Source organism: Colossoma macropomum, unplaced genomic scaffold, assembly GCF_904425465.1.
Source record: "Colossoma macropomum unplaced genomic scaffold, Colossoma_macropomum, whole genome shotgun sequence".
NCBI classification, from domain to species: domain Eukaryota; kingdom Metazoa; phylum Chordata; class Actinopteri; order Characiformes; family Serrasalmidae; genus Colossoma; species Colossoma macropomum.
The window spans coordinates 31,326,574-31,351,729 of NW_023494795.1; the positions used below are offsets into that span (position 1 = coordinate 31,326,574).

The following is a 25,156-nucleotide window of genomic DNA, read 5'->3' on the forward strand; positions in this document are numbered from 1 at the left end:
GTAGCACAACATTGCATCCCTCAGATTAATCAGTTTGACAGATTTCATGATTTTGTATCCTTTTTGTGTTTCCGTCCATCAGTATTGTTACACTACCCAGAATGCATTTCGCAAAAATGTTATAGAACAGTTCATTTTGAAGAAAATGGTTCTATATAGAACCATAAACACTCAAAGAACCTTTAGCATGATTAAAGGGTTCTTTGCATCGTGAAAGTGTTCTTCACATTGATGGAGAATGTGCAGTGGATGGTTCTATATAGCATCAAAAAGGGTTCTTCTATTGTAACAAGCTTGATATTGTAACAATAGGAGAATCCTTTTCAAAAAGGATCTATATAGAACTAAATACAAATTCTCCAACAATCTGAAGAACCATTTTGTGATGCAAAGAACCCTTTAATCATGCAAAGCGTTCTTTGTGTTCATGGTTCCATAGAGAACTAGAGAACCCTTGAAGAACCATCTTTTTAAAGAGGTTAGTAACAATAATAAAAACATTTAGAATGAACTGATAATGAAAAATACAACAGAGGCGCTCTTTCTTGTGTCAATATATTTTACATCAAACGTTACTGAAAAGTCATTTACAGGTTTGAAGACAGAATGTCTAAATGAACAGAGCAGGAGGTCCAATAAATATCATCTGGAGGGAGACTTCACTTCCAGGTGTATTCCTCACCGGGCTTCAGCTCCCTGTAATTACACGTCATTATTTTTGCATTAGTTGTCACTTCACTCAAACTTTGTTCAGATCAACTTTGATATCAGGCATTTCTCAGAATCAGAACTGGTTTTATTGCTTGTCCCACGTTTTATAACCACAATGTCCACGACTTACCCCACATGTGGTTGATTAGCCAAGATATGTTTACTGTCCAAATTTTGCTTGTTTAGTTCAGAACTGGACCTATGAGGCTAACATTGCCAACAAGCAGCAGAAGTCAATAGTCACCCATTTTTTTTTATTTATTTATTTTTTTTTGGTAAGTACATTCCCGAAACTTCTCTCAACCTGCTCAACCCACATCCTGGGGTGTATTCCACAAAGCATTTCTCAGCCAGATAACTTAAGCCCAAATATGAGGACTGTACAATGGGAATGTCCCTCAGCTCTTCAGCTGGATGGGCTTGACTTTGGGCTTAAGTTATCTACTTAAACTGAGAAATCTTGCTGTGTGGTTTACCCCCCAGGTCTTCATTAAGGAGGTGCAGACTTGCCAATGTGGTTTAGAGCACAGTACGACTTTCTGTGAACTATAAATGTGAACAAAACTTCACACAGCCACTTTAGAGTTGATACTCAAAGTAGAACTGATCTCGGATCAGATTCCTCGTATTTATGATGGTCAGACCCATGTTGTCTATGTGCCCACAGTTCTGTTCACAGTGAGTCATACTGTGTCCAAACCACATTGACAAGTCTGTGTGTCCTTAATGAACTGACCTGGATGACCTGGATGTGGTCTGAGCAAGTAGAGAGAAGTTTTGGTGAGGCATTTTTATAGACGCGGTTTGGATGATGTGTTACTATTGTGTTCTAGTGTTTGTTAACAATGTTAGCCTTGCCACTCCAGTTCTAAACTAAAGAAGCAAAAAACTGGACTCCAAATGTGTCTTGGCTGAAGAACTACATCTGGGTTAGTGGAAAATTGTGTAAATTAGATTTTTCGCTGAAACATTCCTTTAAGACAAACACAGAAACAAATAAATGGACTAGTCATTTCAACTGAGTAAAATAGAGCGCAACATGTGACACGTACCTGCTGTACAACGCACTCTTGTTCCTGAATGCTGTCAACTTCTGATCGTTCCACCTGTCCAGGTAGATGCCAGCAACAAAACCTAGTGGAACCAGGATGTTGACCCAGTGCTCTCGCACCAATGCCGCAAAGTTCACCATGATGCCTGTAAGAAGAGGGTACAGAGTCAAAAGACTAATTCTTTTTATATCAAAATAGGGTGTTGCTAAACCACTGCCATGGTATCCCAGGTGGTTGCTAAGGTGTTGCTAGGCCATTGCTATGCAATCTCTCACACACAAAGACTATTCCCACAATCCCCAGAGCAGGAGTCCAGTACAACACCGGTGCTAAACTGCTCAACTTATCACTCACAAATTTGTCCACTACTGAGAAGATTATTAGTTTGAATATCTGTCAAAGGAGTTAATTAAGACTAAGATTAATATCTGATCACACTGATTAATCAGTCTACTCAGGCTTTAGCAGAGCTCAGTAACAGATTAATAACTGATCACATTCGTTTATCAGTCTACTCAGGCTTTAGTAGGAACTTTTATTTGTTGAAATCCTCTTTAGAATTTGTCTAACGAGCATGTTTACCACATGCTGTGTGCTGATTTTAAAACAGTTAATAAACAAGCCCTGACAGTGTTTGTTTTGAAGATTTATTTGAAGATAATGGGAAAATCTGGGTCTACATGAGTCAGACAGTAATCAGATTTCTGCTTTGCAACCAGTCAATAAACTTTTTTTTTCTGCGGCCATTTTTTTAAAAACATCACGCCAATTTATCTGAAAATATGAACATACGTCATCTAGAACATCAGAATGTTTAAATCCTTCATTTTGTCAAGCATGTAGTTGGCTGCCTATTTCCGGTATCATTGTCTATATTCACACGGATGCAGACAGAGAAATCCCAAAGAAATCCAGCTCTCTTTATTGGATTTCTAGACCTTACTCTGATCTAAGAAATCAGAGTGTGCTGTTTACATGACCATTTGAATAATCAGACAACTGCAGAAATCCAATTATGATCAGAATATACACATAAACGCACTCAATGTTGTTGTGTTCTGAACAGGAAAACGTAACCCAATAACACAAAGATTTTTAAATTGCTTGTAGGTGAGTTACACCAATACAAGCAACCAAACACTGATGTGTTAGTTGTGGTTGTGTGACATCACAACCACAACTAATTTGGAATCTGGCACACTACACAGTGTTCAAGCCTCAGGCCAGAAAAAAGATAATTTTTTGACCAAAATATAGGTCATAACAGAAAATATTTTAATTATATTTTTTGTAGAAAATAATCATAATTTAAATTGCTGTCACAATACTAGTCACAAAGATCACGATTAGATATTTCCTCCAAATCGTTCCGTCCTAATTCCCAGCACTGCAGTGACCCAGAGAAGAGCAGCGAACGGTGCTGACAGTCCAAACTATTACCTAGTTTATAACCAGACTACAAAGGCAAACCTGTTTGTGGGCTGCAATGTGGTAATGGACAGGTTTTCAGTGCTAAACCTCCAGGTGGGTGTTTTACAAAGCAAGAATTCTCACTTTAAGTCAAGTCTGTCCAAAAGGAAAAGAGCTGATAAACATTCCCACTGGACAATCCTTAAGTGTGGGCTTAATGTATCTGGCTAACTGAGAAATCAAGCTGTTCCACATAACCCAATATAACAATACTGCTTTACTGCAGAGTTCACATTTTTTGACCTGGCTGTTTTGGGAGAACTAGATATTGTGTGTATTGTAAATATATTCTAAATAAATTAGTACATTAAAAGGGAATTCCAATTTTTTTCAAAAGTTCTGTATAATTAAATCGTCAAGACTTTAACAACATTCAGAGTAGTTTAATGTGAAATGCTCCGTTGTAGAGGAACTTACTGAGACAGAGTTGTTCACAATGGTAGTGACAGGAACCTGACATCTAGAGTTTAACGCCTCTAAAAGTGATGTCTAAGGCAACGCTTATGTTCATTCTGAGATAAGATTTTGCCCCAAAACGTAACTTTTAAACCCCATTCATGGTGGAGAGATGCAAACTAGGCACTGTAAGACAAAATAAAAACAGCACCCACTGAAACATTATTCAAAAAAATTATTTTAATTTTAAAATAAAATGGCTATATCCGTGGTATAGAGATTTTAACACATGGAGGGTATTTCACAAAGCAGGATTTCTCAGTTTATCCAGATAACATAAGCCCAAAGTCAAGCTTGTGCAATAGGAAAAGAGTTAAGGCACAATCCTACTGGACAATCCTCGTCTTTGGATTTAAGTTATCTGGCTAACTTGGTTTCTACCACCACAATTGTAAAGAAAGGAGTCTGTAAGTTTCTCTACAATGAACCATTTCACATCAAACCACTGAATGACTTTGTTTACATCTCAATTATGCAGAAAAACTGAAAAATTGGTGGAATTGCCCTTTCATTTCTTACTAAGATTAATACAGCACTGAACTAAAACTAACAGCGCTGTAATCAAACTCATGTCCTGCTGTAAAGGAACAGAGGTTCCACTACAGGCAGTACACTAAACTTAAGATGTATAATGTATATGCAATGTATATTTCACATTAAAGTCCCCGTTTCAGAAACAAACAAACCAACGACATCTTTAGGCCGCTAAGCTAGGCTACAATTTAAATGCAAGCTAAAAATCTCATCGCGGAAGGTGCTTACAAAGCCCTTCACTGCACAAACATTCAAAACTACATGAGAGAACACCAGTGATCTAAAAATGTCCACTTTATTCCCACATTAGGTATAAAAATAACAAAATTTGTCGTCACCTTCTCCTCGTTTCTCACTTCGCCGTGGAGAGATGTTCAGAGGGCACAGAGCGATACCAACTCCCAAATCGTAGGGTAAGTTAATTCTTTGTTCTTAATGTTTGTGTTTTTATTTTAAAAAATACAATGTCCGTGTAATTAATTACACTATTTTAAAAACGTGTTATAAGCTCGACAGCAGGTTTGTGAAGTATATTTTAAACAAAGTAGAATAATTGTAATGCCCCCCCTTAAATGCATTGCATGTGGTACGTTCCCCCGACCCTGCTCTGTAATGACGGCGCGCGGCTAGATTGAAGCGAACCGCGCAGCTCCTAAAAAGTGAATAAAAAATGATGTTGGAAAAGTTTTGGAGATGTTTATCGGGACACACGTTCGTGTGAAGGCAAAACAGTACCATTAGCACGTCGACCGGTATGCTGCTTTTCATGTATACGGTTTAATTTGACAGTTTTGCTGTTAGCTAGTTCGCTAGCATTCACTTGCTCACAGTCTGAGCCCACCGGCGAAATGTTTGTATGGATACATTTTTGACTAAATATCACTTTTTTCCTTTAACTTTTTTTTCTTTTTTATTGTAGACAGCCATTTTTCTTTGTTTTGTGTTGCAAAACTGGATAGTGCTCTCTTCTCCGAAGTTTAATTCGGTGGCAAAGCAAACTAGACAACAGCACGAAGCTAAAGTCAGCTTCTTATTCGAATTTTCCTGTTCCACCTTAAATGGTGCAGCAGTTACATTGTGGCGCTGGAGGCTGCGCGATTTAAGGTGGAACGGAGAATTCAAACAATAAACCAACTTCAGCTTCGTACAATCAGCCAGTTTAACGTTATTGATTTACCAAAGTCAAAACATGCAGTTCTTTCAGTGTGTGGTGATTTTTGCTGAGCTGTAAGTTAGTGAATTAGTAATCTGCAATACAAAAGCGAGAAGTGTTTATTTTGCATGTCGGTGAGTATATAAAAGGGTTCTCTGATTAAAGTTTTTTGCATCGTGAAAGGGTTCTTCACGTTGATGGAGAATGTGCTGTAGATGGTTATATATAAAACCTTTTTCAAAATGATTCCATATAGCACACAAAAGGGTTCTTCAACTGTTATGATTTCACGCTTGTAACAATAGAAGAACGCTTTTGGGTGCTATGTAGAACCCTTTTCAAAAACCATGTATATATATGTACCTGTTGCCCTTTAAATTGTCTTTAAATTTCATGGTGAATGGACCAAAAGAAATGGTCCAACATTACATGGAGAAAAGTCTGGTTCCATTGATTTACATTAAAAGTAGGTTTTTTCCTTCTCCTGAAAAAGTTATTATTTTAGAGATAAGAAGGTTTTGTGTCAACAGCAGTGATATGTAATGTTGCCAATAGTGATATTTCTTTCTGTGTGGAATATTTAGCCTCACAACAGCCTGCCTGTTTTAAAACGATGTCTCACGTGCATAATATCTTTCTGTGTGGGAGATTTCAGAGGCATTAAACTCTTCAGACATCTGGTTCCTATCACCACCACTGTGAATAAATTCTGTATGTTTCTCTAGAGTGGAGCATTTCACATCAACCCACTTGGAATGACTTTGTTTACATCTTAACCATTTAGTTATGTAAATTTATTAATATAATATTGCCTTTCCCACAAAACTCTTAAAGAACCACTTTCTTTTAAGGATGAGTTATGTATAGTAGACAAAAAGGTGTGAAGCTTCTTCTTCACTTGCTCTCTCCTCAGCGTAGACAAATCTGGGTCTTGAGGATGACCTCCATCATCAAGCTGACCGCCGTGTCCGGCGTGCAGGAGGAGTCCGCTCTCTGCTACCTGTTACAGGTAGATGAGTTCCGTTTCCTTTTGGACTGCGGCTGGGATGAGAGCTTCTCGATGGACATCATAGATGCTATGAAAAGGTGAATAGAAACCTGGTTCGCTCTCATTCTCGGGCATTTTAGTGTGAAAAGCTTTGCCCTACAATGCAGGAATTAAAACAAATTTATACGTCATGGGAAACAGAATTATACTTTTGAAATAACAGTAGATAATGTGTGTAAACATTCTTAAAGTTTAAAAATGTGTCGTTCGCTAAACATATTTCGTATTTAGCCATTTTATATTTTAGTAGTTTAGCCCCGGCCATTCACATAAAAGTTATAAGGACAGTTTCAGCTTTAGCTACTTTTTGAACAAGGCAAAATTCAGGACAGCCAGTTAGAACAGAGCTCATTTACAAACATCTGTTTTAAAAGCACAATAACAAAAACAGTCTGTTTAATTTTAAGGAATAAAGAAAGGTTGTAAAATGGTTATGGAAAAATGAATTATGACTGTTATCACTGTTGTTAAGCTGGGCCTATACTACATGATTTATAGCCTGACTTTAACCCCAATTTGCCCCTTCTGACAAATTTTCATTTCAGGTTTTGAGCTAGATAAGAATGACTGTGATTGATGGTGCAGATGACCTGGTAGTGTGAGAGGAGAAATCAAGTCAGTCTTTAGCCTTATGATCGAACTCTGGGGCCGAATTCATTGTTTTCTTATATAAGCTACATTGCATTGTAATATGTACCATAACCGACACAAGATACATTTTGAATTTGGGTTAACTGTTATTTCTGTTATTTAGTTTAATCACCTCAGAAGAGCAAAAATGGAGAAAAAACATCAAACCAAGCATTTAAAAAAAATTTAAGCAAACAAGAACTAGAGGTGATAGAGAAAGAAACAGCCAAGAGGAAAAAAATCTTCCGTGGAAAATAAGATAGTTGTTAGGTGATGAATGATGATGGGCAGAAGCAGCAGAGATGCTCACCTTGTCAACTCTTACTATTTGAAGAACAATTTCTCGTAACTGTTTTCTTAAGAATTAAGTTAAGGGAAAAAAAAACACACATTTAAGAATTTCTTTCTTAAGGCACTTTGGGAATCCGGCTCCTGGTGTGATCTGAGATCTTCTGATATTTTCAAACATGTTTGGTTTTTATGACTCAAAAATGTTTTATGAGTCCTGCAGTGGGAGATGGTCAGCGTGGTCATTCAATGAGTAATTCATGCAACAGACAGTAAAAAAAAGAGGAGTCACTCTCTTTTATAATTTCAGTTCAGTGGACAGTTTGTAGTAAAATATTTCTCACTGTAATATCTGTATTTCTCAACGACTTGTTCATCCTCAGTTTGCGCTTTTGCTTCTCTTATGTGTGTAAAAGTACAAACAGGTACCCTTTTTTTGCTTTGCTGTCCAGTGTGGGCATCCTCACTGAAAAAAAAACAAAAAAAACAAGCTCTCTAAAAGGATGATGTTATGTGTGTGATGTTCTCTGCTTTGAGAACCTGTTGGGATTTTTTATGTAGTGTGTGTCTGGTTTACATAAACCTACTCATACATGGATCGCAGTGAAAACAGTAAAAACAACAAGAAAACATAGAATATGGGCCCTTTGAAGGTGGTAGATGTGGCAAAAATCACAGATATTACTTAAAGGGCCAATATCTTACATTTTTTTGTTGCATTTATAACATTTCTGTGGGTTCATGTACCAAAACCATAATTCTTTTTTACATGGCAGTTTTCCAACCTCTCTTTATCCCTTAAACAGAAAGGTTTTTGTTACTGTGCCTTCAAGACTGATGTATTTAAATGAGCTCTCTTCTGACTGGCTGTCCTTTATTGGGGCTTGTTAGAAAAACGGTCTGTGCTGAAACGCTTGTTTTAATTTCAACATGAATGGGTGGGGCTAGATGGCTGTAGGCTGAACAGGCGGGTATATATGAATGTGTGGATTTTCATGACATCACAAAAACAATTTTTTTGTTGTAAAAAGATTTGTTTTTTTGCGGCATAGTTACCGTATATGGACTGTATGGGCTGGGCAGTGAATGACTTGTTTTGCAACTTTACCACTGTTTACATCCCACATCAAACTAATTTTTTTTAAGGCAAGAAACAGTCAATTTTCTATGATATGGCCCTTTAAAGACATTGTCACAATATCTCATATGCTATGTATCATGATATTCAGTGATGTGAACAACTTAAAGCAGATGAAAAGCAAAACAGTACTGACAAATCTTAAAAAATGATATGAAACTGTGTTTTTCAGCATCTCCAAATTAGACAATTTAAAGAAGGAATTGGAGAGAAAAATAGATGCAGATTACCATGCAGTTTGGCCGGTGCAGTTTACTATGCACCGGCTATTTACAGTCTCGTTATAATTGGTCTTAATCTGTCTTTATTAAGATCCAAACTGTGAAAAACAAAACATATGACACATATTGCCCAACCTTTCTCACCTTAATGTGGAATTTAAATAAACAAACAAGAGAAAAATCTGGTCTTTTTTTCCCTCTTGCTTTGCAGGTATGTCCATCAAGTCGATGCAGTGCTTCTCTCCCATCCAGACCCTCTTCACCTGGGTGCTCTGCCGTATGCTGTTGGCAAACTGGGCCTCAACTGCACCATCTATGCCACCATTCCTGTGTACAAGATGGGACAGATGTTCATGTATGACCTCTATCAGGTACGGAAGGGTAATCCCATTTGGGACAGAGGGCTTTGGGCAGGGAATCAAATCTAATCTAATAGCTCTGGACACACGTTTTTGTTTCTCACAGTCTCGTCACAACACAGAAGACTTTACCTTGTTCACACTGGATGATGTGGACTCAGCTTTTGACAAGATCCAGCAGCTGAAATATTCACAGATTGTGAACCTGAAAGGTAAATGTTGACGTAAATGTAAAGTTAAAATCTTGACGCATTGACTTATGCTGATAAAGATTGCACTTCTGTCATTGATAAATGGTTGATTGAATTATTTATTTATTTTTTGTCCTCCAATTATTTATGCCTCCCAGTTTACTATTTTCCAGTAACATATTTTAGAACCTTTGAGATGCTAGGCATGGTTTGTTATTGTTTTATGTTCTTCATTAATTTTTTTTTTTATTTCCGTTCAAAAGGGCCATAAAGTACAAGCCATTCATTTTTGAGATGTCAGATAATCCACTAACTTAAGATGGGCAATAGTGAATGTAAAATAAGTGAAAAACAGGAGTTTCCAAAAGTCGAGTTAAAAACTATCAGAAGCTACAGTGAAAATGGGACCATACAAGACCTGATATACCACCAAAACTGCCCCCAACAGATAAACAACACTTAAAGCTTTCATCTTTGAGAGAGAGGAGAAAATCAAGCTGCTTCAGATTTGAAAACATCCACAGGTGTTTCTGTCCATCCTTCCACTGTGAGAAGACAACTCAGCGCTATGGGTCTGAAAGGATGTGTAGCTGTCAAGAAGAACCTTACTGAGAAGAGGAGACGGACACATCAAACAAAGAAGCTGAACAATGGACTGACCACCCCAGAGTCCAGACCTCAACATCACTGAATGTGTTTGATTACTTCAGAAAATGATCAACCAACTTCTAAGACATGTAGGGAAAAATATCCCTCAGATTTCTTTGGAAAACTGAAAGATGGTCTCCTAAAAAGAATGCAAGCTATAATAAAAATAAGCATTTATATTTAGTTGTTGAGGCTTCTATTAAATAGGTTTTTGTTTTTTTACTCTGACACTGAAAAATGAGTCACTTGTACTTTAAAGCCATTTTAACTGGATATTAAATAAATGAAGGCTGCTCTCTGACTTTTTCACAGCACTGTAGACAAGCAGTTTGATTACTTGCTGTATCTCTTGTCTTATTATTTTCACAGGGAAAGGACATGGTCTGTCCATCACTCCGCTTCCTGCTGGTCATATGATCGGTGGGACCATTTGGAAAATAGTGAAAGACGGAGAAGAGGAGATTATTTACGCTGTGGACTTTAACCACAAGAGAGAAATGTAAGTGGGTGAAAAGTTCTGAAAGGGTCCTTGGTTGACCCAATGATATTTGAGTTCTGTTTATGAAATGACCTGCCATTTTCTTGACCCTTGCAGTCATTTAAACGGTTGCTCCCTCGAGACAATCAGCCGACCCTCTCTGCTCATCACCGACTCCTTCAATGCCACTTACGTTCAGCCTCGCAGAAAACAGCGTGATGAGCAACTCCTCAGTAAGTTCCAGTGATCCTCACAATCCTCCAGCCTCTCAGCCAGCTAAATTCAAAACAACGTTATCATATAGTGAACTTTTTAGGGAGACAAAGGATTTTTCTGAAACCTTTAACAGGGGTATGTTAGGTCTGTTAGGGCCTAACTGTTATTACACTTTGTCACTGATGCCGATATAAGGGTGCTAATATTGTGATAACCAATAATATTGGCTGATATAATTTTATATGGACAAAAAATACAGACTGGTAAAATTTTACTAGCTTACTAATTGTACTGTTTACTAATTATCATCTTTCTGTGTGTAACCTGTCCTGTCAATGTATAAAAGATGCACAAAGTATCCTTTATTGTTGGCTGTATTTTTGTTTTTTTTTGTTTTGGTTTTTTGTTTTTATGTGATTGTACTCTGTCAGAGTGCAGTTCAGTTCAGTGAGCTCTTAATATTGATTTGTTTAATCAGAGTAACTGGGGCGATTCTAGTTTTTTTAATTTTATTTATATTTATTTTATTTATTTATTTTTGTCTTAGCCCCCTGAAAATGTCATTCTTTCTCAACAGGCCTAATTCGAATTCCTCAATACTTCACATTTTATTATTGAGTATATTAATACTTATTATAATAATAGCTTTTCTTTATAGAGGTCTGTTTGTTTGTTTCTGAGGGTATCTGCTGTGTTTTGTTGCTGCAATTTGAACTGTATTCCCCCTACAGCAAATATCATGGAGACTCTCCGTGGTGATGGTAACGTGCTGATCGCCGTGGATACGGCGGGTCGTGTGTTGGAGCTGGCCCAGCTGCTCGATCAAATTTGGAGGACCAAAGACGCAGGGCTGGGAGTGTATTCCCTCGCTCTGCTCAACAACGTCAGCTACAATGTGGTGGAGTTCTCCAAGTCACAGGTCTGACCGTTTAAAACAGTAGCTCTGTGCTCACTGCTGCTTGACATCTGCCACCCTGCAGTTTAGTTCTAGTACTAATGTAGCACATCCAACTGAGAGAGCTCTAGGAATTAGAAGTCGTGTGTTTTATATCAGAGTTGTTGTTAAACTGTCCAGGAGAAGAATTGGGGTTCACTCTTTGTGAGGTTTTATGCACTGTGGCCCATTTAAACAAGATGGTTCAGTACATTTGGGTATAAATAGAAACATTCATTTTTTCTAAATCAATGAAACTTTCTGCCGCTTTTATTGCACATTTGTGCTTCTAAGTTGCTCACTTTTATTTTGCAGCCATGGTCATTCTTTGACGCAGAATACCATTTTATGTATTTTTGCTCATATTTGCAAGTTAGCTTGTATGTTATATTAATTAAACTTTAGATTATTTATATCATATTGACTTTTATATCAGTCCTTAAATTGTATCAACAATATCAAAAATGGTAAATTGTGTGTGTAGTTCATTGTGTTTTGATAATGGCATAAATATCTTGATATCTCAATATAATAAATGAATGAATAAATGAACTCATCAACAAAGGAAAAATTAAGTAAAATCTTTTGAATCCATGGCCGTTTAGGGCTTTGGTAGTCATGGGTTGGTTAGTTTAGGATGGAGTTTCTTTTAACTGTGCCCATGTCTTTGTGTTTTGCAATCGTCTCTATAGCCAAGTGATTAAATCACTCACTCTGCATGAGTGTGCATTGTAAGTCCCAGCTCCAGACGCTGCATTTACTTCAATCTTATCATGCTACTCTTGCACTGTGCGTGTAGTTTAATTTGATTCATTCAGTCATTAGCAGGCTGTAATGATGAGTTTCTGCTTTATCTCATCTCAGCCACTTCTTTTCCTCACAGGTGGAGTGGATGAGTGACAAGCTGATGCGATGCTTTGAAGACAAGAGGAACAACCCGTTCCAGTTCCGCCACCTCTCTCTGTGCCACAGCCTGGCTGACCTGGCGCGGGTGCCCAGTCCAAAAGTGGTTCTGTGCAGTCAGCCTGATCTGGAGTCGGGTTTCTCCCGGGAACTCTTCATCCAGTGGTGCCAGGACTCCAAAAACTCTATCATTCTCACCTATCGCACTACCCCGGGTACACTGGCCCGCTACCTCATAGACAACCCTGGAGAGAAGATGATAGACCTGGAGGTGAGACTTACACTGCAATAAATGGAATCTTGGCAAGTGAAAGTGTCTTAAATCTAGTGGATAGATCTTAATATTTCTCATTTTGAGATTGTTGTAAGTTTATTATAAAATTATTTAACTTATTTCTTGACATTTGTACTTGTTATAAGTGATTTTATTAAGTCAGACTTACTGTTAGTCAGAGTTACTGTTTTGGCAGATAACTTTGCTTGTTTCAAGCATATTTTTGATTGCAAAAAAATTTTATTGATACCTTCATTGATTGAAATCCAGATCAAGAAAAGGATCAAGCTGGAGGGTCGTGAGCTGGAGGACTACTTGGAGAAGGAGAAAATGAAGAAAGAAGCTGCTAAAAAACTGGAACAAGCAAAAGAGTGAGTCATACTGTGCTGTTGCTGTTTGTTTGTCAGGCAGTGTATGACTAAGATTTCATGATTTCTCATTTGTCACAAATGAATTTGAGAAACTGCATTCATAAACCAAAACAAGTATTCCAAGGACTGTACATTCTGCATTATTGGCAATACTTATTATAACCAATACGCTGCGGCAAGGAACTTTTCAGCAGTGGTGCGCAAACCGCAAAAGTCAAGAACCTTTTTTGTTTTAGTTCATTCAAATAAGTGAGACAGTCTTCTGATTCATGACTGATGCTGCTTTTACTTAATTTATTGAATTCTTTTGAGTCATTGCTTTTCTTATTGGATGATGTATCAAACGAGATACTGAAAATGAGATCTGAAAATTAACTAACACTCACGCACAGAACTATCACAGTGGATTTATCACATTTATTTTAATGTTAGTGTTTCTTTTTTATCACTGTGTTGTTTAATTGGTTTCCGGGAAGACAGAAAAAAGAAAAATAAATAAATAAGGCCTTTAGAGTTAAATATTTATTCGTCAGCAGCATCCATTTTTGCCAATTTTCCTATTTTCTATGTAAAATACATTTTTTCCATCTGGAATATTTCCTCTACTGGCTTTGTTCTCAGTAGAGTTTAAGGCAAGTGTGGTGATTTAGGCAATTTAATGCTGCTCTTTGCTGTTGCTCAGGGTGGATGTGGACTCGAGTGATGAGAGCGATATGGAGGACGATCTGGAGCAGCCTGCTGTGATGAAGACCAAACACCATGACCTGATGATGAAGGGTGAGGGGAGCCGCAAGGGAAGCTTCTTCAAACAGGCCAAAAAATCGTACCCCATGTTCCCCACACACGAGGAAAGGATCAAATGGGACGAGTATGGAGAAATCATCAGGTAAGCTACCATCAGAACTACAGACTCCCCTCCAGAAACAAGAAGTCAGGATGCTTTACTGCCAAATCAGTGAAACTGATTAATTTGTTGCGTTGCGGCTCACAGAGACGTTACATAAACCCAAAATATGAAGCAACACATATTGAGTTTATAAAATGCGTAAAAGCAAGAGATGCGCAACACTGTAAAAACATTAAATCAGAAAATTCAAGAAGGTATTAAAAATATAGAAGTTTTGGGTTTGTTAGATCACATTTTTTTATATATAAATTAAACACAACTGCAACACTGAAAAATGTCTAAATCAGGTAAGACAGATAGGAAAGAAAGTTCTGTTCAACTATTCACACTCAGACCCATTTTAATCCTTACTACTCTTTAACAGCAGCCATGGTTTCATTCAGGAGCCATATGGCATGAGAACAGATCCTGTTTAATAGTTTGGACTCATCCTCTGCTGGAGTGAAGTGGTTTAAAGATGTCGTTAGCAAGGTGTGAGGTGTTTGTTAAAGAGTTTTAATGCCTTATGGAGAACTCTTGCAATATTGGGTACTGAAAAGGAAGCTAAATAAGCTCTGAATTTTTTCATTTAAAATTCTTTTCCTAATTTCCATGTCATTTTTAAAATGTCTGCCTATTATTATTTATTTATTTATTTATTATTATTATTTGTGTGCGTGTGTAATAATCCGTATCGCTCATGTGTGTTTGTGACTGCATTCAGGCCGGAGGAATTCCTGGTTCCAGAGCTCCAGGCCACAGAAGAGGAGAAGAGTAAGCTGGAGTCGGGTTTGGCTAATGGAGATGAGCCGATGGACCAGGACCTTTCTGACGTACCCACCAAGTGCACTTGCACCACAGAGACCCTGGAGATCAGGTATTTATCCTTTCACCTCTCTTTTTAGTGTAAAATATCTTCCAGGTTAAAACGACAAAAAATGGAAGTCAAAAAGTCTAAACAGTTCAAAGAGAAAAACAAGTAATTGATAAGAGTCGGCATTTACTGCTGTTTTTATTCATGGGTACATTTATGCTTACAACTAAGAACATAACAAAGTAACAGGACAATGAATGAAATATCATAAACAATCACAACATAATAAACCAGTTTTGTAAAATAGCATTCTTATCTTATCATATCAATATTTTAGATTTTTGAAAAGTTGATATCATTTTAAAAACATTTAATCAAACTATTAACAGTTATATCACATTATAATGTTATTATTGGCAAATTATAAACAGCTTTGTCAAAATGCAGCATTTGAAATGTTTTCCTAATGTAAATTTGAAAGAGCTGTGAATAATTGACTAGACTTAGGGCTAAACAATAGAGGGAAGATATCTAATCGCAATTTATTTTGACCAGTATTGTGACTGTGATTTAAATTGTGATTACTTTCTATAAATTAAGCTTTTATTTTGTCAAGAAGGCATACACTATTTATTTATTTATTTATTTTTTTGAACACTGACAGACTGCCAGTTAGCTGTGGTTATGATGTCACAACATGGGTATTTGGTTGCCTCTGATTGGTCTAACTCATTTCCAGGCGATTCACAAGCTCTGTGATATTAGGTTAAGTTTCCCCCTTAAAACTTAAGACAACTTTGTTGATTATGTAGGCTATAATTAAAATTGCAGCTCTTGCAAAAACTCTTTCAAATCGCCACTTAATTGCCATACAAAAACTATTAATTTTAACCCTATTTTAGATAACCCTAGTTGGAATCATTTTACCAATGATTTTCATGGGACTGTTTATTTGTCAATCACCAGAGCTCGAGTCACATACATAGACTATGAGGGCCGTTCAGATGGAGACTCCATTAAGAAGATTATAAACCAGATGAAGCCCAGGCAGCTGGTCATAGTGCACGGGCCTCCAGAAGCCAGCCAGGACCTGGCAGAGTCCTGCAAGGCCTTTAGCGGGAAAGACATCAAAGTGTACACTCCCAAGCTTCAGGAGACTGTGGATGCCACCAGTGAAACACACATCTACCAGGTAATAATTATTGTATTTGTTACTGTTTATTATATTTATAACAACATTGAAGAATGAGTAGTAATATAATAGCTAATAATATGTTAACATAATCAGTTATTAACACCACACAATTTTCCAGTTTGACTCTTTGACTCATCTGTAGTAGTGTAGACTGAAGCCCAGCTATATGGTTCTACGATAGAATCCACGATTGCAGCCCTTTCATTCAAATATAGCATTTAAATGACTTTTAAAGCAGCACCTTCAGCAGAGTGCCCTGGACCGTGCTTACAGGAGAACTATTGATAAACAAACAAGCGGCAAACTAAGGCTTTGTTTACACAGCAGTTAAAAGTGGCCCAAATTCAATCTTTTTCTTCATATGCGAAACAGATGTGTCATCTGTGTGGCAGTGTGAACAGCAAAAAAACACACTGAATCTGACATTTTCAATTCTGCTTTGAGACGCTTTCATTTGTGGTACTGAAATCCGATACACACCTGATATGCGGCGATGTGACTCAGTCTGAACAGCCAGATTGGAATTCATGTGACTTTTATGTCATTCCAACTTGATATTTGTCATTTCTTGTGCTGCTGAGACCTCATAAACATCTGGGGTGATGTTTCTGTACAAAAATTAGAAGAGACCTATCCAAAACACCTCCGTGTTTCAAGAGATTTTGAAAGATATGGCCGAACTTGGGCTGCTGTGTCGAAGAACAGTTAAAAGTCTGAAAGCAAAGTTTAAAGAATCCGACGACACGAACCAAAGAAGTGACTGTGCCCTTTTTACGGCAAGCTCGAACTTATTCTGGGTAAAGAGCCCAGCTGTCAGTCAGTGAAGCTTCATGATGGCTCCTGTGATGCTGTTATTCGGCAGCCCTTATAAATCTCATCTCTGTATGCTTGAGCAAATAATAATAATGTATAAAATACAATTATGAACTAAGAATGTTACGTACAGATACTGAAAAGTGCAGTCAAGTTAACAAATGAGTTAAAGCAGTTGGAGCAGAATGTGTATTTAAATCTGCTCTGAATGTGGTGTAACTGCAGTCTTCTTTCTTCCTTCCCTGCTGCTGCTGGTGCTTTTAGCACTGCAGGTCACGAATGCAGGCTGTAGAATTGATTCTGTCATTATGATGTATTGCCCAGCGAGAAAGAGATTCAACCTATAGAGAAGTAAAGACTGTTTCTGGGCCAGTGCTCATGTTAAATGTAGAGCAAAGAAGAGGTATGTACAGTAGGTACCTTATAAGGAATAAAGGCTTTTTACTTTTCCTAAAGAAAAACTTTTCTAAAGAAAAAAAATCGGAAGTACAACTTTTTGTGCATGTCAGCAGATCTGCAGTGATGCCCAGCAACCAAGAAACCTAAACGTAGACTTGAATAGAGAATCTGATTGAGTAATTCAGGACACATTCTTCAAATTTGATTGGCTGAAAAGCACTTTGGCATTAAATCCCACCTTTCATCTCGCTCAATGCTGAAATGTCCATTTCTCTGTTCAGGACCTCAGTATGTTTCTATAGAGGAACTGAACTCATATTTGTCTCTTTGTCCCCGAGAGCCGTACAGTTCTAATGGAAATTGTCTTTTGTCTAAGCTTTTACACAGTTGCTTGTTTCCTTCAGCAGTTCTTTGATTATAGGTGATATTAGGGCTGCAGCATTTGGTTGGCAAAGTCAGTTAGTTGAAGACAATGTCAGTTATGGCAAAAACGTTATTTACCTAAACCTTTTCTGCATGAGTCATGAAAAACACATATTAACATATTAATTATTTGTTGCCAGTAGACAACACTATGCAGTAAAAGGCTGAATACAAATTCACGCCGTAATGCTTTATAATGTTAGTATTATCCAAACGGTTATTCTGACAAATGTGATCTATAGACTAATCTACTATTAGAGTAAACCTTGGTTGCCAGTACAGCTGTCATGACAATAAACTCAATTGTTGTGTTAAGAACATGAATGTGATGAATTAGCAGTTATTAGTTGGCAGTTATTATATTGCACATTTTAGTTTCTCCTTCTGCTCTCTTATGTAGTAAGAAATTAAGCCTAATGGACACACCCATTCATATGCATATTATTTGCTACATAGTATTCTTAAATACCTTTTTAAAGTTCCTGTTTCCTATAGTGTATTGTTGAATCTTTAAGTCACTGCATCGTTTGTTATTGTTCAGTTAAGTCTGTTTTTTTTATTTTGTTTGACCGTTTTGAGGCTCTGGTAACTCGATTAATTGTCAGAATAATTGGTAGATTAGTCAACTGCTAATGCCATTGTTAGTGACAGCCCTGTTTGTTACTGTGCATGTGTAAAGCAGCTGTCCTCACCCCAGTGTTATTGCTTGCTGTCCTCTGTAGGTGAGGTTGAAGGACTCTCTGGTCAGCTCTCTGCAGTTCTGTAAGGCCAGAGACACTGAGCTGGCCTGGATCGATGGTGTGCTGGACATGCGGGTGGTAAAGGTGGACACGGGAGTGCTGCCAGAGGAAGGTGAGACCAAGGATGAGACCGAGGACAGTGAACTCGCCATGGACGTGACCTCCGACCTGGCGACCGAGCCCAGCGCCATGGCAACGCAGCGGGCCATGAAGACTCTGTTCGGAGAGGACGAGAAGGAGATTTCAGAAGAGAGTGACGTCATCCCCACACTGGAGCCCCTGCCTCTGACTGAGGTGAGAGAGAGAAAAGAGGGACTGGGAGTAGTGGATGGATAGATAGACAGACAGACAGACAGACATACAGAAAAAAGATCTTTTACTCAAAGGGAACTGCAGAATAACAGCAGTAAAAAAATGTATATACAGTTGTAGGCAAAAGTTTGGGCACCCCTGGTCAAATGACATGTTTTGTTGAAGATAAATTCACAGCATCTGTGAATATTTTATGTTTTATTTTTATGTTAAACTCGGCAAATAGAAATGTTGCACTAAAATTTGCAGAAAAACATTTATTTCTTCCCTGTAGAGGATGTGGTAATGTATAACTCAGGAAAACAACTAAACGATGTAATTTGACCAGGGGGTGTTTAAATGTTTGCGCATGGATGGATGGATGGATGGATGGTTTATTACTCAAAAGGAATTGCAGAGTAGCAGCAGTAACAAATGGATACAGATAGACAGTTTATTGTACAAAGGAATTTGCAAAGTCACAGCAATAGCAAATGGAGATAGGCAAACAGATTGACTGACAGATGGACAGACTGACAGACTCACAGGAATAGAGAGGTAGGACAGACAGATAAAGAGATAAACATAAGACAGGTGGACAGGGAGACATACAGGAAAGGGTGGATAAAAGGAAGGAAGGAACGATGGATAAAAGGAAGGAAGAAAGAAAGAATGGAATGAAAGGAAGGAAGAAAGAATAAAAGGCTTGAAGGATAGAATGAAGGATAAAAGGATGGGAGAAAGGAAGGAAGGATCAAAGGAAGGAAGGGTAGATAAAAGGATGGGAGGAACGATGGATTAAAGGAAGGAAGTAATGATGGAAGGAAGGAAGTCAACTACTCGCACAGGGAAGTTATTCACAGGAATGAGTTACAGTGGCAAAAAATGACGTATATAATTTTAAACTATCAAAAAATGACCTTACCTGAGAATTAAACTCTGATCAACACAAATGTGTGCTTGTATGCAACTGAACATTTTCATGTTAGTGTCATAATCAAAACCTTCTTTATTTATTTATCATTTATTTATTTATTTATTTATTTATTTATTTATTTAACACCATTTGGTAAAACCAGCCACCCTTTACATAGTGTGAACACTTAAGGATAAATGGGCCAATAGAAAAGGTCCAAAATCTCTTTACATGAACTTGCATTAAAAGTTCTGATTTGAATCTCCTGTAAAGTTAAAGTTTTACAGATGGAGCTGGTTTTGTTACCACAATGATGATGCGATGAAACCTGAGGTAGTCAGTGGAGGGAGCAGAACACATGTAGAGAGACAGACGCTTTTGCATAGAGCAGCTGCAGAAATGGAGGTAATAGAGTCGACAGAAGGAGAGGAGGAGGAGGGGAAAAAGGGAGAGGTAGAGAGAATGGAGAGGGGAAAGAGGGAGAACAGAGAGAAAGAGCGCGGGGGTGCTGAACTCGTGACAGAAGTGTAGGGGGTGGAGGTGGACCCCTCAGGAGAAAGCAGGATAATGTGGAGTTTACGTTGGGACAGCGTGGGTGAACGAGAGACAAAAGCGCGCACGAGAGAGAGATGCCAGAACTGTGGAGAGATTAAAATAGATGTGCTGACCTTAAGAGAGCAGCGAACAGACGCAGCGTTCTGAGCTGTAGGACGGCGCTCAGAGACTGCAGCACAGAGTGGGGCGGATAAAACGCTGCAAAGCTAAAGGCTCTTCACTACTGTACTCTCCAAATCCAGCCAGTTACTGCCTCTGCACTGAGCTGTGTGCATCAACACTGAGCCAGGAGATGTGTGAAGTGGAAAGTGTTCTTAGCAGACTCTAGGCTCTAGGCAGCCATCAAAGGGCTCAGATACTACATTTTTCTTGCATTTTAATTTTTACCCATCAGATTAATTTATTGGATCTGTGTTTAAAGTGCAGACTCTAAACTTTATATCCGGAAAACATTTGTTTGTGAGTAGACGAGGAGACCTCTGTTTGTTTATACCCTTGAATTAAAGAAACCTTTTTTTTTGCTACTGTGCTTTTAAGACTGCTATATGTAAAGGAGCTCTGTTCTGTTTGGCTGTACTGTATCATGCCTCATTCTAAAAGCAGTCAGATCTGAAATGCTCCTTATAACCGCAGCTTAAATGGACGGGGTTAAGCTGCTGTAGGCCGAATAAGTGAGTGTATGTAAATTGATGGGTTTTTGTGACTTCACAAAAACAAAAAAATCAAGGCGAGCTGTTTCTGTGGATTCATTTCCATATGTGGACTGTATAGACAGAAGGGTATGTTTTGAGACTTTAACATTGTTAACATGCTACATTAAAATGTTACTTCAAAGAAGTCTTGGCACAGTAAATAAATCTTGAAGTATTACTTGCACCTCATTGTTTGGGCCTAAACACATTAAAAATACGTTTGTAGCCAAAAGCTTATTGCAAAACTGTCGTAAACTGTGCCTCAGGCATCAGGCAGCGTTTTCATAACCATTTTAATAAATTTCTATGAGGGAGCTTTTAGAGGCATTAAACTCTTCAGACGTCTGGTAGTTTCTCAGCAAGTCAATCTAGAACATAGCATTTCGCATCAACACTCGGAAAGCCTTTGTTTACAACTTTACCATTTGATTATGCAGATATTTTGAAAGATCTCAGAGTCATGTTTGTCCAGGGTGGTTCTTTGTGTCCTTTGAGGTAGCTTTGATAACCCATTTAGCTATAATTACTTAAAGGAGAATTCCAGTGATTTTTAAAAAGATTTCTGCACAGTTCAGTTGTTGGGTTGTAAACAAAGTCATTCAGAGTGGTTTGGTGTGAAGTGGTTGATTGTAGAGACTCAGATTTCTTTACAGTGGTGGTGATAGGAACCTGGGGTCACCATGACTATAAACACAAATATAGACCTTTTATTTACTCTCCAAAACCACCAGTGAACCTACATGTGTCTTTTGTATTTAATGTCGATGTTAGTAAAATAGTGATAATGCCCTTCATGTACCTCTCCAAGACCTTTTTAAAACAATCATAAAACAAGTCTCGGGCATCAGGTTGTGTGTTCATAACCATTTAATGTGATAATTTTCTGTGAGGGAGCTTTTAAGAAGGCATTAAACTCTTCAGACGTCTGGTTCCTATCACCACTGAACAACTGAGAATTTCACATCAGATCAATCAGAATAACTTCGTTTAGATCTTAATCATTTAATTGTGCAGAAAATTAGAAAAATTGGTGCAATTCCCCTTTCACTGTTTGCGTTCTTTGTTCCTGCAGACTCCAGGTCACCAGGCCGTCTTCATCAACGAGCCGCGGCTGTCGGACTTTAAGCAGGTTCTGCTGCGGGAGGGCATCCAGGCTGAGTTTGTGGGTGGAGTCCTCGTCTGTAATAACCTGGTGGCCGTACGCAGAGTAAGTTCACACCTCGGTGTCATCACTTCTGTCTCCTGCCTCACCTGATCAGCTGTTGTTTTATTATTACTATGTTAATTTTTTTGGAATTAATTTTTTATTAAATGACCTTTGCCTTGATGTTATATTTAAAGTACAGAAGATGAATGAGGGCCTTGCTTTGTGTTTCTGATTGCGGCAGCTGAACGAGTTTCTGTTGGGAGCTAAAAACACGAAACACTGTCATTAGAGCTGATCAGAGTTTGTGATGACTTTGCTGATCTCTTTTAAATCTTTTCTCTCTTTCTTTATTTTTTGCTTCTCTTTCCTTTTCTTTCACTTTCTTTTCTTTATCTGTCTCTGTCTTTCTTTCTCTCTCTTTCTCTCTTTGTCTCTCCGTCTGTCTTTCTTCGACTATTTCATCTTTTTTTTATTCTTCTTTCTCTGTTATTGTCTCCCATCTTTCTTTCTTTTTTCTCTATCTTTCTCTTTCTTCTTCTTCACTCTGTCTCTTTCCTCTCTTCTCTCCTGTTTTTCTTTTTTCCTTTCTTCTCTTCTCTTTTTCCTTTTCTTTCTAACATGTTTTCCTTCTTTAAATATGTCATGTTCGTTCTCTTGTGTTTTACTTTTCTCACTCTCTTTTTCTCTCTCTTTTCCTCCATCTCTCTCTCTCTCTCTCTCCCTCTCCTCTCTCTCTCTCTCTCTCTCTCTCTCTCTCTCTCTCTCCCTCTCCCTCTCACTCTGTCTCGCGCTCTCTCTCGCTCTCTCTCTCTCTTTCCTCTATCTCGGTTTCTGTTTGTTCTCTCCCTTGCTCTGTTCTCTCCTTTTCTCTCTTTGTCTGTTTGTTCTTTTTTCCCTCTATCTCTGTTCTCTTTTTCTATCTTTGTTCTCTCTGTTCTCTCTCTCACTCATTCACTCACTCACTCTTTCTGTTCTTTTTTTGTCTCTCTCCTCTCCATCTGTCCCTCTTTCCTCTCCATCTCTCTCTCTTTCTTCTCTCCATCTCTCTCTCTCTCTCTCTCTCTCTCTCAGACGGAGGCTGGTCGTATAGGTCTGGAGGGATGTCAGTGTGAGGACTACTACAGGATCCGTGAGCTGCTGTATCAGCAGTATGCTGTGGTTTAGCACTGTTTTCTGCAGAGAGCGCCTCTGATGGGGGCCAACCTGGGCCTCTGCAGCTGTCTGAGCCCTGGGCGCGTCCTTATTTCTTATTTTTGTAGTTTTCTGAGTTTTTTACTGTCTGTTTACCTCGCAGTGCGTGGCAGATGCTCGCGGCCTGAGCGCGCTCAGTAGGACCTTGGATGTCCTCAGAGGTCCTCTCCTGAGCTCTGAACTCTGGCCAGATCGTAGAGAACACATTTTTGTTGTTGTTGTTCTAAGAAAAGAGGACTTAAGGATGTTTTGTTTTTTATCTTTTGTTTTTGTCTGATTAAAAATCAGTTTTTGGAATGAAACACGTGTATATGTCATGTTTGTCTCATCTGTCGAGACAGATGAGACTTGGGGGGAGGTTTTTTGTTGATCTTGTTCTTAGTTTGTGTCCAAACAGCAGATGGAGCCATTTTTCAGATGTCTCCACTGGCCCCATGTTTGTGTGCAGTGAGACCAGCGTTGAAACATCACACCATCTTAATGGCTCACAGAGAAACTCAGCAGATAATATATCAACAGATGACAGGATGTTTTCCCACAACACAAACACGCATTGAATCTAAACTTCAGATGGCTCTTTTTACACCAAACCCCTTTCTCTGGTCTAAACCAGTGTTGACCTACCGAACAGTCCAGAGCTGACCGACTGTCACCAGCTAATCCAGCCCAATTCACATCTCAATTCACATATCAACTTCTCTGTTTAGTGAATTTTTCTGAGGTAATTTTAATTTCTAATGTGACTAACATTTAATAAAAACTAGCTCTGGAAAAATAACTACAATGAAAATAAAGGCTGTTCTTCAAAAGCGCGAAAATTACATCAAAGCTATAAATAGCATTTCTGGGAAACCTATATACTTTTGTGTTTTTGGAGAGTGAAGGGCGATTTAAAAGTGATTATCAGTGCTAATCGATGGTAGCTAAATTTGCCTTGTAGCTCCAGTGCTAAAGTAAAGGAACCGACTTTAGACACCAAACACATCTTACCTGCTAGAAAAAAACAGCGTAAACCAACATATGTTGGGTTTTGGATGCTCTTATGCTGGTCAACCAGCATGGCTATGCTGAGTGACCAGCTAAACCAACACAAACCTGTTTAGACCAGCATGGACTTTGTGCTGGTCGGTGCTGTTTTTTTCAGCAGGGTTGTCTGGTCACCTACAGTTCGGCTAATGAGCACAGATGGCCCTTTCCATGAATAGAATTCAGTGTATGTCCTATTACCTTTTTAAAACAAAGTGACTGCTGTTTTATATTTAGGGATCTGTACTTCAACTTAAACTTATTAAAATGATTAGATTTAGCATTTAAATGATCACAAAAACACTTCAAATGTCTGTATCCACCTTTAATTTGGTGATTTTGGGCTGTCCCACCTCACTGACATTAAAATTTGTCATGAAATATAATCATTTAAATCTTCCAGTAACACTGTAATTACAGTGCCATTTGGTTAGTTTAAACAATTAAAGGGTTAATTAAAGCCTTTGTCCCACATTTTGTGCACATGTATGTACATACATGTATATAATTTGTGTTACCATAAACATGTGCAACATGTGTGCTCTGTTAAGCTAACCACTCCTAAATGCTCACTTATTTTAGGTTAAATTCACAGCCCTGTTATTTGTAGATAGAAATAAAATGAAAATGGCTTGAAACGAAGGTTTTAATGAAATGAAATGAAATGAAATTTTTATTAGAACAATTTTTGTAACTTTCATTCTTCTCTGTGTTGTATACGGTATATGTTTTTACTGCACTAATATCAACTTAATGGGGAATATGAGCTCTGCATTCAACCCTGTTATTCAGTCACTGATGGTGGAAACAGCCTTAAAACATTTTTTTGTGTAGGTTCTGTTACTCAAAGTGTGAATTTGATAATGAGAGTCTTTAGTTAAAATTACTAATACAAGATTGCACAAATTAAAGAAAAGTTGTAAAGGCATTTCATAAGTAGGGGTATTTGTGGCTGGAATATAGGATTAATTTAAAGCATACAAACAACTAATT

General features: G+C 38.0%; 2 protein-coding genes across 3 annotated transcripts; one reads left to right on the forward strand and one right to left on the reverse strand.

Annotated features, from left to right (window-relative positions):
- Positions 1-538: 538 nt before the first annotated feature.
- On the reverse strand, positions 539-4,666 carry LOC118815816 (NADH dehydrogenase [ubiquinone] 1 beta subcomplex subunit 1-like). The gene is made up of 3 exons (XM_036582193.1): positions 4,562-4,666; positions 1,764-1,908; positions 539-696 (listed from the first exon to the last, which is right to left on the reverse strand). Exons 2-3 carry the CDS (start codon positions 1,901-1,903, stop codon positions 660-662), a joined length of 177 nt encoding a protein of 58 aa, XP_036438086.1. The 5' UTR covers positions 1,904-1,908; positions 4,562-4,666; the 3' UTR covers positions 539-659.
- Positions 4,667-4,805: 139 nt separating this feature from the next.
- On the forward strand, positions 4,806-23,423 carry cpsf2 (cleavage and polyadenylation specific factor 2). 2 transcript variants are annotated; one of them, XM_036582192.1, is made up of 15 exons: positions 4,806-4,975; positions 6,290-6,462; positions 8,913-9,072; positions 9,167-9,272; positions 10,269-10,398; positions 10,495-10,610; positions 11,325-11,512; positions 12,411-12,701; positions 12,975-13,075; positions 13,758-13,961; positions 14,686-14,838; positions 15,742-15,967; positions 18,328-18,639; positions 21,872-22,006; positions 23,018-23,423. In XM_036582192.1, the coding sequence occupies exons 2-15, from the start codon at positions 6,314-6,316 to the stop codon at positions 23,108-23,110; spliced, it is 2,364 nt and encodes a 787-aa protein (XP_036438085.1). In that variant the 5' UTR covers positions 4,806-4,975; positions 6,290-6,313; the 3' UTR covers positions 23,111-23,423. The 2 variants fall into 2 exon arrangements, with proteins under 2 accessions (XP_036438085.1, XP_036438084.1); XM_036582191.1 differs by lacking the exon at positions 4,806-4,975 and adding an exon at positions 5,494-5,510.
- Positions 23,424-25,156: the final 1,733 nt, after the last annotated feature.